Genomic DNA, 19,192 nt, shown 5'->3' on the forward strand with positions numbered 1-19,192 from the left:
TTGGCATGGCAACATGTTGCTTGATAGCAAGCACAAAATACTCACGTGTGGTTTGTTTAATTACCACACACCAGGCCACCATTTTTACATTTGGAAAATGACAGTTTGTTGGTGTGGTCGTTTTTGTCCGTGTGGCATCGGTACCAGATGGCATTAAAATTAGAATTATTTACATATGTTGCCTCGTATGGCTTTGGACAGTCCAGTCACGTCGCTGGCTTAAAGCTGGAACTAGCCAGATCCTGGTTTTTGATATGACGCTCATACTCACCAAATGGGAGATTTAACTTTATGGGCGCACTACCATGTTTGATATTTTACATCCAAATTAGATTTATACTATATAGAACTACAGAACATTTCTAACTTAAAACATAAACATTCTAAATTGGTCCAAGTTAATTTCCTGTTGCAGTGTTTGCTAATACAATAGCTGACAGGAAATAAGCTTGGACCAAACCTGTTCCCCTAGCAATGCAATTCCACTGAACAGGTCTATACCTGTACATTGTATCCAAAACTCTAGTAGTTTGTTATTATTAGTATTTATATATAGTGTCAGAGTGTCAGTAGTACATTGTACACAGTATTTCTCTCAGAAAATACTGTCACAGCGCAATTGATTCTCTTTGAAGCTGTACATATACACGAGTGTGACCTAACAGACATACAGTGGGGAAGGCGGGACCAACTCCTCGCCCTTGGCTCTGGCTGTGGGGAAACAGTAAGGAATGTTTCCCAACACAGATCAAAATGTGAAAGCGTACAGTGGCTCATACAGGTGAAATATGTTCAACTGCGCTCCCCTTTAGGCACTGTGATCCTCTCTCTCTCTCTACCTCTCACATCTTCTGCGGCTGAAATAAAAATGAGAGAGAATCACATTTATAATAAAACACAAGATACTTGTACGGCACTAGTATCTTGTGTTTTATTATGAATGGGATTCTCTCTCTCTCTCTCTCTTTCCCTTTCACATATTTTCAGTCTGCGGCCGTCCAGCCAACCATCCCGAACCCTCAAGGTGAAATAATGTTATTTCTAGTGAATATCTATCTCTCTCTCGATCACAGCAGAGGCAGAGGCAGAAAGTACACAAGTTCATCCGAACTGATCAAATTGTATTGTAGCAACCCTGACATTTGGGTCGTTGGTCGGCCGGGCTGTCGCTCTGCGCTCTACCAACCTGGGGCTGGCAGGCGACGCTGTTGGTCGTGCGGATTGGTAGAGGGGAGGGGGCAGGGGCTGACCTCGGAAAAGTATAAGAGGGTGTGGCACCTAGGGTGCGCTCTCTTGATGCATGGGAATTGCAGGCAGAGGTGATGCACCCAGACTTGTATACTGAAACCTATGCAAAGCGTTGAATAAACCAAAGTGAGAAATAACAACAGCCTCGTGAGTCATCCTTTTCCGAGGACGTTACAGTATTGTGACACAAAACTCACTACAAGAGCTTATCCACCATTACCAATACAATTATGGCTGTCAATTGTGGCGTTCTTTCACCGGAAATGAGTGCCTTTGTAATTGTGTGTGTGTCTCTCTCTCTCTCTCTCTCTCTCTCTCTCTCTCTCTCTCTCTCTCTCTCTCTCTCTCTCTCTCTCTCTCTCTCTCTCCCCCTCTCTCCTCTCTCTCTCTCTCTCTCTCTCTCTCGCGCGCGCGCGTGCGCGCACACGCTCTCTCTCTAGGTTCTGGCTCCAGTTCAGCACAGAGGATGGTCCTGGAGCGGGCTCAGCCATCTCCCTGGACAACATCTCTTTCAGTATGGACTGCTTCCTGGCATGTGAGTAGTGCTGCATCACCAGAGATTCAACACAGCTACCCATCTTTCTTCCCTGCCCCCCGCTAGTGCAGCACCAGACCCCGGGTTGAAAAAGGGATTTGATTACTTTCTCTTTGTTATCCCCACCAGGCGGCAGCCTGGGGGAGATCATGTAATCGGTCTTGTGTGTCTGTCCGCAGTAAATCTGGCAAACTACAAGGTCGATTGGTGTAATTTGTTTTGTGCACAATTAACCTCTTAAGCCCCTAGCCATATTGAACATTTTCCTACTTTTCTATAAAGTCTATTTGCATGTTCTTGGTATCTAGGGACATCTATGGAACTCATTGAATGTATTCACAGTGTCAGCAATATTGTGTCTGTTGCTTGAGTAAATTGTATGAATCAAATGAATCAAAGGAGAATATAAATAATTGGAATTTAGAATTTCTTTTCCACCGTTGATGGTGAATAACACCATGCTAACATTGACCAAAAGTGATAAATCGCCACTGAGCTCATTCAACACTTTCTTGAGATCAAGTTTACAAAAAAGCTAAGCAAATTAACAAAGGGCAGATGATTTACATGGGTTTTTGTAGATACAGTAATGCATTTTGCGGACAATATCAATATGAATATAGAATATAGAATATCAGGCCTATAAATGACCTTATTATGGCCATGTCATAGATCTATGGATCAGAGTTAAATCTGGATTTAGTACCACCAGGCGCCCGGTAAAGAGCTGCAAAGACAGTGAATGAAATCTACTGTACTGTAAGTACAGTTACTTTTCTAAAATGTCCATAACTCCGTAATTTTTTATTAGATTGAGATGCTGTTTTTTCCTAGATGTTCACATAAAGGTAAAGAAACAATCTACATTGAATTTTATGGCAATTTTATGGCGATCAGGCTTAAGAGGTTAAGGATTTAATGTTCGCTATTGCCTATTAGGCCATTGTCATCTTATCAACCAGGAAGTGCTCACGTGAAACCTAGTCGGATGCATGAAATTCGTATTAACCCTTTCACTGCCACACAACAGAAGGTTAACCCTTTACTATCAGTGAAAGGGTTAACCTTCTGTGTATTGTCACAGTGAAAGGGTTAACCGTTTGGTAGTGCAGAGGTGAAAGGGTTAAGAGTTGATAAATCTAGTGATCTATGCACACAATTTTATTTATTTTCAACATTGTGTAAGCTAAGCAGGGTTGTGTTTAGGGTTATTTTCACTGTTCACTATTTGGCAAAATAAAACGGCTGTACCCGCCAGGAAAGGTGCCTGTCTGTGAGTCATTGAATAAGCTCTTAATTTAGCTTCGCCACCAAATCACAAATCAAAGCAGTGAAAGTTCACAGCAGTCGATACCAAGTGCATCACGTCAGCTGCCTGCTAACGTGGTGGGTGCTGTACATGTGTAATGTTGTGACAGTGCGTCGTTACTGTCGAGGAGGAATGATTTCAGTGCTCTTTTATTACTAGGTACAAAGTACTAAAGCTGCTCCATAGACAGTGAATTGCGAAGGGGTTGGGATGGCACAGAGGGCACCCAGAGGAAGATTCTGTGTATTATGGGTACATTTTCTGTTTCTGACCAGAGGATGAGGCAAGCACACTGACCAACCTGTATTCAATCTAGTCGGACTAGATAATAGCCACGTTGTTTTGCACATAGCGACCATTGTTTCTACCAACTTGGGAGGAAAAATGGGCAGTCTAAACATTCTGCCACAGCTCCTTTATTGACTCCAGAGTGTAGGCATGCCACCTCATGGACATGTGCACTCTACTGAGCTCACTCTTCGAATTTTGTTTGCTTCTGGAATTGATTGATGTGTCAACAGAGAACAACAGTAGAGCCAGTCGAGGGCCCAAGAACAAAGTTCAAACGGCATCCATCTGAATCAAACACAAGGATCTTTTTTTTATTTTATTTTATTTTTTACTTTTTCTCCCCATCCCAGTCATTATGCCAATTCTGCATTGCCCCACTGTCGGCCTAGGGAGGGTGTAGAACTACTACATGCCTCCTCCGATACATGTGGAGTCAGCCAGCCGCTTCTTTTCACCTGACAGCGAGGTTCACGCTATTTCCCCCCGATCCCCTCCCTACTGAACAGGCGCCCCGACCGACCAGTAGAAACCACCAGGACCGACCAGGACACATACCTCGCCGGCTTCCCACCCGCTAACACTGCCAATTGTGTTAGTAGGGACGACTGACCAAGCCGGAGGTACCGCTGACAGCTGCATTCAATCCCAGAGTCTCTGCGGTGGTAGGCGAGTGCATTCTCCACTAAGCTACCCAGCCACTCCTAAACACAAGGATCTTGATTAATAATCAATGCAGGTCTTTGCCTGAAGTTCACTTTTTTTTAAGGAGAGATAAGATTAGGTTGAATGGCAGATCTGCAACACTTTGGAAGAATTTCGTCAAGGACGTGTTTTACAGCATGATTTATTCATAGATGTCTCCCTTGACAAGGCCATAATTCATATTCTATTTTTTCAGCTCAATACTTTCAATGAGCATAATACAATGTGACACACTTCAACATCTAAAATGTTTTTTTGTTTGTCTGTTGTGATCTTCGCAAGCAGACGTTACGACATTCATACAAATATGAAGACAAACAGTAAAGTTCCTACCAAAAAACATAACGCAACATAACTTTACAGTACAGACAGTGACAAACGGATCATACGACAGATCAATGTCTAACATATAATGGCATTTTATCACCGTGATATAGGAAAACGCAACATCCCAGTGTTCTACAGATTATCCAACAGGTTTGCGTGTGCTACCCCCCCCCCCCCAAACCAAGTGATGTTATCTTTGGTTCATTATTCATTCGTAAAAGATACAGCAAAATGTTGCGTGAAGTTACATTACATTACAATAATGGAATGTGACAAATACAGGGCTTACCGTGGTCATTAGAAGCTGAGTTTTAAACCGACTAAACCCTATTTTTACTTGTCCTCTGGCAAAGGAATTAGGTTGTGAAGGGTGATGGGTGGAGAGGAGAGTCTACATTTCAGAAACACAAACCTCCCCTCCGCCCTAAGTACCTCTGATTCTCCCTGCTTTGATTCGACACTGTGAGGATTTTGGCAGAGGCTAAATTATACACGGAGGGGCCCCTGTCAGATTTGTTTGGCCTCTGATGAGGCTGACGCGGCCCTGAAAGCACAGAGGGTCTAGTTTTCTCAGGGCGCTTTCACATATAGTTTTGGTGGACTCGGTGCGGTTCTGGTGGTGAAGTTGCAACATTGTTGCATTCGTCATTTGGTTTGTCTGCATTCACATTGCAATTTGTCAAGCGCACCAAACTTTCTGAACAATGTCACGCGGTCGAAAAGGGCGCTCGTCTATTGGACACAATGGAGAGTGGAAATCCCTCCCCTTCAGGAAGTGAAATCCGCGAAAACACAAACAGCCGCAAGAAGCGTGATAGTAGAAGAGATGTCGCATTGATCCATCGTTCAATTATAACCCATTACCGCCATCCTCTCGCTAAACAACTTGTACACCTCGTTGTTTTTGTGAGTGCCCACAAGCAGCTGTTTTATTTGGTCTTCTGCCCATATGTCGATCAGGGCTTTCACTTCATCATTCGCCCAAGTCTGTCCACGAGACATGTTTACAGTGTAATAATAATAATAATAATAATAAGCCGCAGTGTTTTTTTCTTCCTTCTACCCAAGATGCACAGTTTATCAGGAGACATGTTTACAGTGTGCTTGTTTTGCAGTGAATGCTGCGCGCCGCGGTAATAATAATAATAATAATAATAAGCCGCTGTGTTTTTTTTTCCTTCTACCCAAGATGCACAGTTTATCAGGAGACATGTTTACAGTGTGCTTGTTTTGCAGTGAATGCCGCGCGCCGCGGTAATAATAATAATAATAATAATAATAATAATAATAATAATAATAATAATAATAATAATAATAATAATAATAATAATAAGCTGCAGTGTTTTTTTCTTCCTTCTACCCAAGATGCACAGTTTATCAGGTGACTTCCTATATTTGGTCCGCGTTTGGTCCGATGAAGCGAACCGAGATCTATGTTTTTTGGCGGACCAGAGTTTGCATGTTTGGTCCGCACTAGAGTTCGACTGTGCATTCACACATCGAATTCTGGTCCGATAGTCCGGACCAAACAGCTCTGGTGTGAAAGCGACCTTAGTCACCCCTGTGAGATGGGATGAATTATGGATAGAGAGGCTAAGCGAAGATAGTTGACTTAAGCCTCGCTCTTATGTCCACAGACCTACAGGCCATGGCTTCCACCTCAAATTTCACCACTCAAAGAAAGTACAGTACAGTGTATGACAGTAAATGTACTCCCTTTTTTTAAAGTGATGCTTCTCCTGTGCTCTACTGTTCGGTGGCAGGAATCATCTCATTACCGCCAGCGGGAAGATGATATATGCGAAACAGTGATTGGTAGTATGCTACGACGGAGCCATCGCCATCAACCTGTATCAACACACTTATTGGATCAGGGACGCTTTATTTTAGAAAGGGCTGACATTTTCCCAGAGATATTTTGCACGGCAATTTGTGTTTTATGTCCTCGGGAGCGGGCGGGCGGGCGGCGGGCAGCAGCGTGGTGGCGGCAATGCCATCTATCCCCGCTCCAGATGGCAAGTCTTTAATCTGGGCCAGGTATCCATTACCAAAAGCCACACTTGACACAGTCACATTTTATCGCCTATCAATCAGTCAGGCTCAGTTTGGGATGGTGGGATTGAAGTGTGTGAGTGTGGGGGGGGGGGGGGGGGTGGGGGGGGGGAGCATAGGCGCTCCGGGTGTCATTTACCAGAGTGATCAGCCTGCACGATTAGCATGATGGATCCCCGAGCATTACGACACCACCCTGTAATATGTTTTGAGCGGTGAAAACATACCGGGAATGCTATTACATAGAGTATCATTTCCATCACTGCCCCCCCGCACTACGCTGGAGTGTGATGGATTTTTGGCAAGGGTCCATACTGTCCGTGTTCCAGTCCTGCATCCGTTTGCCCTTCAACGGGTTGCAATCAGACAGGATTGGACGAGGCCATCTGCGTCTTGTCCTCTCCTGTTTTACCCGCTGCCTTTGTGTTTTAAATTAGGGGGGCGGTCGTCGTGGGGGGGGGGGCGTACGTCGTGAACTGGAGAGGTGTAGAGTGCGCACTTCTGGAAAATGATGCGCCTCGTGGCATCGCGACATTTGAGTAAGATGATCGTCTGCTACCATGTGGGGAAATTGACTGAGTCCTAAGAGTCCTCCTCCATTTCAAAGTCATCCTCTTGACCTATGAAGCCACGAGTGATCATTGCCTCTCCTACCTCAGTGATCTCATCACCATCCGCAAGCCCCCCGCGCTCTCTCTCTCCGCTCCAACCAATCCCCACTGCTACATGTATGTATGATGATGGGAAATTGAGCGTGTGGCTCTATTGCCCCTCACCTCTGGAACTCCCTTCCTGCCCCCTCCAGCGGGTGCAGCCGCGTTACCTTTTTATATCTGACTTGCAATGTTTTTTTTATCCTTTTATATTTTTACCAACCTGATGTTAATTCTTTATTTACTATTTTTCATTGTTTTTGTGTGAAGTACCTTGTGATTTGCACCAGCAAATGAGAAATGCTGCAGCATTATACATAGAATCTATTGTTTTAGAGGCCCTGATTTATTCAGTAATGAGGTGACTGATCCCCGTCGCTCTTTCCGCAGAAGTGCTAGTAATGCGGAAAGTATTTTGTGGATAGGAAGTGCACACTCTACCTTTAATCTCTTTGGGGAGAACTAACCTGGCGTTGCTCACTGCTACAGTACACACTGCTGCTGCTTGCTACACGTGCTCTCCCTCCCTCTGCTTTGGTGCTGGCTCTGGATACTGTACGGCTGGGTGTAGTAGTATCCTCCCTGCTCAGTTATGCCGCGTTCAGCTATGTGTGTCGGCTCATCCACCCAGTCACTCATCCACGGACGATCTGGCAGGGACGTTTTGTCGGACACATGCGAATAATGGTGCCGTGGCTCTGCGCAGTTTTCCCGCCTGTTGTTTTTGTTGTTGTGTTTTATATCAGGCCGTTATTCCCACTTCCGTGCCCACTCCTCAGCTGAAGGCACTGGGCAACATTAAAGCCCACGGCCAGCTGCCTCTGGTCTCTCAAGCGACTCCCGAGCGCTGGGAAGCCGCAAACACGCCTCCTCGCTGTGGCCGCGCAGCGACATGCTCGGACGTCACTTGGTCGCAGATGCGATGTCCCTCGCCAGGCTCGCACATGCCAACGATGCCATTTGGAGTCGAGTAATTGGATTCTACCGGGCCGAAGGTAATATAAAAAAGCAGATTGCTCTCAACACCCACCTGCTTTTTCTTCTTTTTTTTCTCAAGGAGGGAGATTTGCATTAGTCACAGTTCCAGACCAAACCTTTGGCAGAGCCCTCTCACTTCAGGGGCCCCTCTCGAAAACCAAGTCTCATATGTGCCGTAATCCGTATACATCGTAACAACTTCATCCATATGCAATGAAGGCTCCAGTCACATTTTAGATTCAGAATCCAATGGGGAGGTTGTTTGTTATTGTGGAGGTACTACTATCCCTATTTCTATTTTACGATGCTGCAGGAAGGAAAACAAAACAAGCTATAAATGGTTGGTCATATGGTTGTCTTGTTGTCAGACTGGTCATATTGTTTTCTTGTTGTCAGACTGGTCATATTGTTTTCTTGTTGTCAAACTGGTCATATGGTTGTCTTGTTGTCAGACTGGTCATATGGTTGTCTTGTTGTCAGACTGGTCATATGGTTGTCTTGTTGTCAGACTGGTCATATGGTTGTCTTGTTGTCAGACTGGTCATATGGTTGTCTTGTTGTCAGACTGGTCATATGGTTGTCTTGTTGTCAGACTGGTCATATGGTTGTCTTGTTGTCAGACTGGTCATATGGTTGTCTTGTTGTTAGACTGGTCATATGGTTGTCTTGTTGTTAGACTGGTCATATGGTTGTCTTGTTGTCAGACTGGTCATATTGTTTTCTTGTTGTCAGACTGGTCATATGGTTGTCTCGTTGTTAGACTGGTCACATGCAGGGCACGAAATTAACTTTTTGACTCACCGGCCAGTGGCGGGTAGATGGGAAAATTCTACCCGCCAAGCATATTTCTTACCGGCCAAAAGAAATGCGCGTTTTTGTGTCACATATATACATTTTTTTCAGTACATTTCAAGTAGATAAGCTATTACATTGAAGAATAGACACTTAAAGAGGCCAGAGTTAAATTTGTACTCTCTCTCTCTCTCTCTGAAGTGACTTCTCGCTATCTGCAAACAGCTCCACTGACTGTGTGTATACTTAGTAGCCTCCAGATGCAGCCAGGATTCTCCGGCGCTGCAGCTGGACCCTATTGGTCAAATCACATTCAGCATGCCCTCAGCTAGAATATGCATCGAATCAATGTTATAAGACATTGATATCAGGAGCTATCTGTAGCTACTGCTAGCCGGCTAGATAACGGCTTTTTTGCATGGCGCGACCCGAGTCAGTCGCCGTGGGTTTTGCTCAGCAACGAATGTGCACATTTTTAGTTATTATGTTTGTTTTTACTACTTTTTGTATCGAAACATCACTGGCGGGGATGTCATACGACCGCCAGTCACTTATTGACTTAAACTCCGGACTCAAAGAGGAGTTTAGAGACACTTTATCATGCCAGGAATGGCCAATGGAGATCAGAAGGGACAAAGACACGGGAGACGGCCGCAGGACAAAGAAGAAACACAGAGGGAAGAGGAGCGGGATCAGATTAAGACTAAGAAGATCTGCTTACCGTCCGGCTATTCCATCTATCTTCCTGGCGAATGCACGTTCGCTAGAGAGTAAGATGGATGATTTATGAGCGCGGGTCCGATTCCAGCGAGAGATGAAGGACTGCAATATCCTGTGTTTCACGGAGACCTGGCTGAAACCAGTGACTCCTGATCACAGCATCTCTCCCTCCAACTCCTTCACCATCTTCAGAGCGGACCGTACAGAAGCCTCCGGGAAGAGCATCGGCGGGGGTCTCTGCCTTATGACCAACAACGGCTGGACTAGCCCCGGGGAAGTGCAGATACTCTCCTGTTCATGCTCCGCCGACATGGAACACCTCTCGATCCAATGTCGCCCCTTCCATCTTCCATGCGAGTTCACTGCAGTAATCATGACTGCAGTGTACATTCCTCCCCAGGCGAACGTCGGCAGGGCGCTAGCAGAACTACACGACCATCTAAACACACACCAGATCAAGCACCCAGACGCGGCCATGATTGTAGCCGGGGATTTCAATCAGGCGAATCTGAAAAAAGTCATGCCGTCTTTCTTTCAGCACATCGTCTGCTCGACCACTGTTACACCCCGTTCAGAGCCGGATACAAGGCTGTACCGGCCCCACCATTAGCGGGAGCGACGAACACGTCGGATCATGCCGCCATCTTGTTGGTCCCCGCTTACAAACAAAGATCACGTGACGCCGTCGTGTCACGTGAGGTAAAAAGATGGACCGACCAATCAGAGGCCACGTTTCAGGACGCACTCGATGACGTCGACTGGGGAATGTTAGAGAGGAGCACCAGTGACGTCAGCGAGTTCACAGACACTGTGGTGTCTTTCATAACAACACTCGCTGATAGTATTGTCCCCACAAAAAAGGCGAGGGTGTTCCTGAACCAGAAACCATGGGTGGACAGTACTATCAGAGCAGCCCTGAACTCTCGCACCACTGCTTAAAACCTGGGCAGAGAGTCAGGAAACATGGAAGAGTACAAGACAACAGTCTACACTCTGCGAAAGGCTTAAACTTGCTAAGAGGACGTATGCCGACAAGATGGAGGCACAAATGGCACAGAATGACACAAGAGGCTTATGGCAGGGACTGAGGACTATAACTGACTACAAAGTCAGCGCCCCCTCAATGCTCCCTTGCGGACCAGCTCAACACCTTCTACGCACGGTTTGGTGCAAACAGTGGCACTGCTAGCTCAACGGCTAGTGACGTCACTGGTGCGCCGGCTGTTGTGGAGGGGGGGGGGCATCCGCGGGGGGGCGGGGACGCTCTCTCATTGACGGTACACAGTGTGAGAAGAGCATTTATGCAGGTGAACACCAGGAAGGTGGCTGGCCCAGATGGAATAACAGGACGCATACTCAAGTCCTGTGCTAACCAGCTAGCCCCTGTGTTCACCACCATATTTAATCGATCCCTGAAGGAGTCAGTGGTTCCTGCCTGCTTCAAGATGTCTACCATTATCCCGGTACCAAAGAAACCCTCCCCAGCAGGTCTCAATGACTACAGACCGGTGGCACTCACCTCTGTGGCCATGAAATGTTTCGAGAGGCTGGTCAAGGATCACATTTGTGCCTCCCTCCCCAGCGATATGGACCCTATGCAATTTGCATACAGGCCAAACAGGTCCACTGACGATGCGGTCTCCCAAGTACTGCACAGCACCCTCTCTCACCTGGACCGTCAGAAGGGGGGCTATGTGAGACTGTTGTTCATTGACTACAGCTCAGCGTTCAACACCATAGTCCCCACCAGACTGGTGGACAAGCTGATCGAGCTGGGTCTGAGCTCCGCTCTGAGCGCCTGGGTACTGGACTTTCTGAGTGAAAGACCCCAGGCGGTCAGGGTGGGGGGTCAGACCTCCAACACCATCACCCTGAGCATCGGGTCCCCCCAGGGCTGTGTTCTGAGCCCCCTGCTGTACTCACTATACACACACGACTGTGTGGCCAAGTTCAGCTCCAACTCCATAGTGAAGTTTGCAGACGACACGGTGGTGGGGCTGATCTCAGACAACGACAAGAAGGCCTACCGGGAGGAGGTTGAGGTACTGGAACGCTGGTGCCAGGACAACAGCCTGCTCCTGAACATTGGTAAAACCAAGGAGCTGATCGTGGATTATAGGAGAGGACAGCAGGAGACACACACACCACTGAGGATAAACGGGGCCACCGTGGACAGGGTGAGCAGCTTTAAGTACCTGGAGGTCCACATCTCAGAGGATCTGACATGGTCAACACACATAGACACAGTTGTAAAAAAGGCGAAGCAGCGCCTCTACCACCTGAGACAGTTAAGGAAGTTCAGAGTATCGGGGAAGATACTCCAGTCCTTCTACTCCGGAGCTGTAGAGAGCATCTTGACTGGAAACATCACTGCCTGGTATGGCAACAGCACGGCACAGGACAAGAAGGCCCTTGTTCTGCCGAGCGTACCACGGGTATTGCACTACCTCCCCTGCAGGTTCTATACAACAAGAGGTGCAAATCCAGAGCCTGCAGAATAATGAAAGACCCTCACCACCCCAATAACAGCCTGTTCCAGCTGCTGAGGTCAGGCAGACGCCTGCGAACACCAGCTACTAGGACAGAGAGGCTTCGGCTCAGCTTCTTCCCCCAGGCCATCAGAGCCTTGAACAATGAACACTGAGGGTCACAGAACACTGAACCCTACACACACAAGCACACATTAGCACACACACGACACACACGCTGTGCACGCTCGCACACTAGCAGCCACTTTAACATGAGAAAGCACTCACTCATGCTGCACACGCCCACACTTATGGCCACAAAGGAAAGGTCACTTTAAAAATAGAATAGTAACAGTGTATTGCACTACCAAGGGACCTAGCATGTCCTTCATGCTCTGTAAATAACTATGTACAAATACCGTGATGTCCCACTATGTTACCTGTTTATTGCACAATGTTGTCTATTGGATTCTATTATATGTTGTACTACTGTATTGCACATCGTTGCAGGCAAGACCACCCGCATTTCATTGTATACTTGTATGCCGTGACAAATAAAACTCTTGACTTGACTTGACTTGAACGTTAAGACAATGCCTCAGTGAACTATTTAGTTTACTGGGACATATAGAGCTAACGTGAGCTAACGTTGCCTACTGAGCGAACGGACTTCAACGGAGGTATTATGCACTCGACTATTGCTGGAGCATTTGTTGATATCCGCAGCTATCAGTAGCTAGCCAGCTAGATACCGTTACACAATGCCTCATGTATTAAACTAAAAGTGAATAGTTGACTGGGTCATTGTTTAAACAGTAACGTTAGCTCACGGAGGTCCGCACTAGACTAGAGCAGACTGCCTCTGTGTTGATACGAGCAGAAGCACGGACTGGGGCGGATATGACTCGTTGCAACATGTTTTTTCAAAATAAGAGTATCATATGAACCGAACGTTGCTAACTGCCGGAGCCATCGATATTATGACTGGAGCTGCGCTTGGGGCGGAAATGAGACCCGCACAGGATTTTCAAAATAAGAGTATCGATATGAACTACACACCAGGTGGCGGGCAGACCTCTCAGTGTCACTTGCCAAACCTAAAATATGCCCGCCATTGGCGGGTGGCGGGCTCTAATTTCGTGCCCTGGTCACATGGTTGTCTTGCTGGAAGAGGTAAGACAATGATGTCTGTCATTGAATGTAAAAAAAGAAAGTGAGTTAGTTAAGATGAGATGAACATTTTCCAAGTCCAATGTTTTTACTTCAATTGATGACACAGGTCTCTACACTGTGAGGACAGTACATTGTGAGGACAGTTGTTACGTGCCCCCGTGGGGAGACGCAACACTAGGCCACAGACAGGATAGGTGAAGATGCAGTGACACAAAACACCGGAGACAGATTGTAAAATAACAATATTTATTTTACAAATGAGATCAGCAACACAGAGAGCAAAGAGGACCTACCAGTGAGCACCAAATAATATCAAAATTAAACAAAAGCCCCCCCCCCCCTTACAGGCGCGGACGCCCCAAAGTACAGGAGGTGGTGCTCACTCTAAGCTGGTGTCTTTAACAGTAGTTCTCCTACGTGATGCAGATGTAGACCCCAGGGTATCTTTCTGCCCTCAATGTCCCTGTGTGCGAAACAAGATTAATTACAAGAACACAATCACCATAGGCTGGGTGACAAACAAATATACAAATGTTAACAGAAATGTGCAATAAACGAATGACCTAAATACAATACAATAAACCAGAGCTTCAGGTACCAGCTCTACACCAAATACACAACACTGACAATAATTCCTATATGCTAACAAACAATGAACCAGAGCTTTCACCAGCTCTCACACACAATGAGCTCACACAGAGATTTGACCAGCTCTCACACACAATGGTAGCTTAAGAGCCTCAGCTCTATACCAAAACACATCAAAAGAGCTCTCCCACACAGACACAGCATAGTTACCACAACCAAACGAACCAGGGAGCTAACTAACACTGAAACACAAAGGATATATGAAGGGAGTGGATGTTGATTAGGCTGATGAGCCTCAGCTGCCGCTGCACCGGGGTGAGTGGGTGATTGACCAGCTGCTGCTGCAACTGGGAACCTGAGAGTGGGATATGAAGACACAAGAGGGAGACAAGACAACAACAAACAAAACATGCCTATATACACAACAGATTACATACATTACTCCCATATATATACACATAAGGACACCGTCCGTAACACTCCCCCCCATAAAGAGTCAGCCCATGGCTGGCGACAACACAACACCCAAGTACCCCATCAGTTTTCCCAAAGAACCCACATCATAACACAAAACAAAACATCCACCACTGCCACCAACCAAACAGACCATCACCTTCCGCCTCTTCATACCTCTCTTGGTAGCATTTGACATGATCAGGGGTGCTGTTGACACAAAATGTCCAGGGGTACAGCAGACCCAACACCAACATCAAGATTTAAGACCGTGGTCTGAGAAGGCACCTCACAAAAAAGAAAACAGAGGGACGGTTCATGGTTAACATGCACAATGGCAGACTGCTGCCCTTTTCCTCCTCACAAAGAAAAACACATAATACAATGTGAGAAAGATCACACAGCATAGCACAAAATGCAGCGTTACAATACGCTGAGCAGCAGAGAGACCCCCCTCAGAGACAGCACTAGCCTCCTGCAGCCACTTTACAAGCCTGCATACACAAGACAACAAACCCCTCACCTGAGGTTTGTTGTGAAGAGTCTCTCCCATCAGCTGCTTCCTTAACAGCCTAAAAGGGCTGTCTATTGACCGAATTTTATTCACCACCGAACTGACCACCTCTCTGCTTCCAGCTATCCCTGGAGCAGGAGCGGTAAATGAACATGTGCCCAACCCAGCGTCCTCACTCTGGGCAACCACCAGCTTACCACAAGTCCTGGGTAACCGTGGTGCCTCAGAGGCTAGTGTTCCCCGTCGAATTGTCACCCTGTCACTCGTCACAACTACAGGTTGTGGAGCACGGGTGATCGCACACACTGGCACATCTGGGAGAAACGGAGCAAACACATCAGGGCACAAAATATTAGGGTGATCCAAAACACATGGCATAACTCTGCCACCAGCGATGTCATTACCTAACAAAAAGGTGACGCCACCCACTGGTAATGATGGGCGCACGCCCACCTTGAACACCCCCTTTGCCTACCCGCAGGTTAAATGTATCTGATGGAGGGGCACCGACACAAAGCCCATGCCGATCCCCTGCACCAACACACTAGAGCCAGTCGATGACTCATTACAAAACGGTAACATGTCTGCTATGATGAATGACTGTGCTGCCCCAGTATCCCGCAGTATGCGTACTGGACGCTGGTCCAACTCACTACCACTGAGCGAGACCAACCCGTCCGACATAAATGGATTGTAACTGGGACCTGGGATGTCACACACTGTCTGGACCAAACCAACCGCTTTAGGTCGTCCATCTGTCTGAGACTGCTCCTTGCGTCTCAGAACAACACAGTCACTTATTACATGGCCCACTTGATGACAATAAAAACACTCCCGCTCCTCCTTGTAGCGGGGAGATACTGAGCGGGGCGGACTAGTCTGTCCAACATAGCCACTGCGGCGGATCTGCGGCGGACTAACATGTGACCTAGCTGGAGTGTGAGCAGAGGGATAAAAGGTCCTACTCTCATGTCGGAGAGTACCAAACGTTTGCCTATGGGTCAGCACAAACTCGTCAGAGAGCACTGCAGCTTGAGCCAACGTACCCACTTTTTGCTCATTCAAATATGTAGCCAAACGGTCAGACAGACTACCTTTAAACTCCTCCAGCAACATTAATTCAGACAGAGAATCAAAATCAGCTACATCACAAGCCCTGCACCACCGAAAAAATAGAGACTCCTTCTCACGAGCGAACTCCACAAAAGTACTGCCAGGTAACTTTCTGTGAGCACGGAATTTTTGCCTATATGCCTCCGGCACCAACTCATATGCTCGAAGTACAGCCGTCTTAATTATGTCATAAGACAAACTGTCAGTCAGAGGGAGGGCAGACAGAATTTCCTGGGCTTTTCCTGTTAACTTACATTGCAGTAAGAGAGCCCAGACCTCTTTAGGCCACTTTAAAGACGTAGCCACCCGCTCAAAAGCATTAAAATATGAGTCTACCTCGGCCTCACGAAATTGAGGTACAAGAGAAATTAATCTACTCACGTCGTAAGCTCCCACAGCCGTGGAAGAGGGTTGAGCAGGACTCCCAGCCTTAGCAGCGTCGAGCTCCAGTTGCTTCAACTTAACCTCTTTCTCAGCATCCACCCGGCGGTTGTCAGCATCCAGCTGGCGGGTTGAGACATCAGCCTCCAGCTCCATTTTTCTAATAGCTAACCGATGACTATATTCACTCTCCCTCTCCTCCTTCCTCTCCTCAAATTGCAACCGTGCTAAACTCAATTTAAGATTGTCCTCCTCAGCACTCCCACTAGGGACAGATGCTGCACGCCCGTGCACTGGAGACGTGACACCCGAAAGGGGAGGCTTATCCTCTACCCCGTCTTTAACCGGGTCCACCACCGGAGGATCCTCGCCCTCCTCGTCTGTGACTATAGGGGAAGAAACAAAAGACGCTCCCTCACCGACACCGAGCACCTTGTTCCACACCAATATGCGCACCACCTCTTCTCTCAGGTCAGCCTTTGCCAAACTTTTAGAAAGGGCGACCTGAAAATGCGAGGCGATGGCAAACAAGTCTTCCCTCCTACACTGATCCAAACGATCAACCGAGGGATCACCCAGGAACACCTCCACCCCAAAAGACGACATCCCTACCCAGACCAGTGCACACACACACCAAAAACACACCCAATAAACTACCACCCAAAACCAAAACCAAGCAACGTGCCCACCGCACACCAACACCAAATGTCTGTCGCCCAACTACCGAGCCCCCATTTATGTTACGTGCCCCCGTGGGGAGACGCAACACTAGGCCACAGACAGGATAGGTGAGGATGCAGTGACACAAAACACCGGAGACAGATTGTAAAATAAAAATATTTATTTTACAAATGAGATCAGCAACACAGAGAGCAAAGAGGACCTACCAGTGAGCACCAAATAATATCAAAATTAAACAAAAGCCCCCCCCCCCCCCTTACAGGCGCGGACGCCCCAAAGTACAGGAGGTGGTGCTCACTCTAAGCTGGTGTCTTTAACAGTAGTTATCCTACGTGATGCAGATGTAGACCCCAGGGTATCTTTCTGCCCTCAATGTCCCTGTGTGCGAAACAAAAGATTAATTACAAGAACACAATCACCATAGGCTGGGTGACAAACAAATATACAAATGTTAACAGAAATGTGCAATAAACTAATGACCTAAATACAATACAATAAACCAGAGCTTCAGGTACCAGCTCTACACCAAATACACAACACTGACAATAATTCCTATATGCTAACAAACAATGAACCAGAGCTTTCACCAGCTCTCACACACAATGAGCTCACACAGAGATTTGACCAGCTCTCACACACAATGGTAGCTTAAGAGCCTCAGCTCTATACCAAAACACATCAAAAGAGCTCTCCCACACAGACACAGCATAGTTACCACAACCAAACGAACCAGGGAGCTAACTAACACTGAAACACAAAGGGTATATGAAGGGAGTGGATGTTGATTAGGCTGATGAGCCTCAGCTGCCGCTGCACCGGGGTGAGTGGGTGATTGACCAGCTGCTGCTGCAACTGGGAACCTGAGAGTGGGATATGAAGACACAAGAGGGAGACAAGACAACAACAAACAAAACATGCCTATATACACAACAGATTACATACATTACTCCCATATATATACACATAAGGACACCGTCCGTAACAACAGTACATTGTGAGGACAGTACATTGTGAGGACAGTACAATGTGAGGACAGTACAATGTGAGGACAGTACATTGTGAGGACAGTACATTGTGAGGACAGTACAATGTGAGGACAGTACAATGTGAGGATGGTACAATGTGAGGACAGTACAATGTGAGGACAGTACAATGTGAGGACAGTACAATGTGAGGACAGTACAATGTGAGGACAGTACATTGTGAGGACAGTACAATGTGAGGACAGTACAATGTGAGGACAGTACAATGTGAGGACAGTACAATGTGAGGACAGTACACTGTGAGGACGGTACAATGTGAGGACAGTACAATGTGAGAACAGTACAATGTGAGGACAGTACAATGTGAGGACAGTACAATGTGAGGACAGTACAATGTGAGGACAGTACAATGTGAGGACAGTACAATGTGAGGACAGTACATTGTGAGGACAGTACACTGTGAGGACGGTACAATGTGAGGACAGTACAATGTGAGAACAGTACAATGTGAGGACAGTACAATGTGAGGACAGTACAATGTGAGGACAGTACAATGTGAGGACAGTACAATGACACCTAAATCAGCTAGAGAAGCGTATGTATGACTTTAATAATACTTTGGGGTTTCAAATCTGAAAATTAGATTGTTTTGCTTGATCCCTGAAAAGTTGACACACGTTTTTAGTTAGACCAACAGCAAACATTGCAGACATTGTAAGACAGCCTTGTTTAAAAAAAAATAATAATAATTTCAGTGTACGTGGTTGCGTGGGAGGATTCATGTTATGGTTTGTAACCGACCCCAATCGCACAACACAAGACAGGTATGATGGTTTGCCAAGAAACAGATATTTATTGAGAACAGGGAAAAGGGCACTGTCCCTTTAAGGGAGAAAACACAAAACACTGGAATAACACAAGATGGGAAGGTAAAGTGCCTTTAAGAGGCGGGCAAGAAAAGGGAACACTAAGGGAAGGTTAATGAACGCTAGGGGAAACATTAAAGGAACGCTAGGGGAAGGTTAAAGGAACAGAGGAACTAGAGACTAGGAGATGTCGGGACATGGAGAGCTAGGGAACAGGAGAACTGGGGACTAGGAGAACTAGGGACAAGGAACTAGGTGGAACTAGAAGGGGAGAACTTGGGACCAGGAACTAGGTGGAACTAGAAAGGGGAGAACTAGGGACAGAGGGGACTGAGGCCCGCGGAGGCGGGCTGGGGACAGGGAGG

At 46.7% G+C, this 19,192-nt stretch overlaps 1 protein-coding gene across 1 annotated transcript in view; it reads left to right on the forward strand.

The window, feature by feature from the left end:
- Positions 1-19,192, forward strand: part of LOC311225731 (uncharacterized protein) — a gene marked incomplete at both ends in the record, with an annotated part of 149,416 nt that overhangs the window by 5,767 nt on the left and 124,457 nt on the right. Inside the window, 1 exon segment of the mRNA XM_084311125.1 lies at positions 1,689-1,783. Coding sequence (XP_084167251.1) covers positions 1,689-1,783 — 95 coding nt within the window.

This window comes from Notolepis coatsorum, assembly GCF_963971535.1.
Source record: "Notolepis coatsorum genome assembly, chromosome: 3".
Classification (NCBI taxonomy): Eukaryota; Metazoa; Chordata; class Actinopteri; order Aulopiformes; family Paralepididae; genus Notolepis; species Notolepis coatsorum.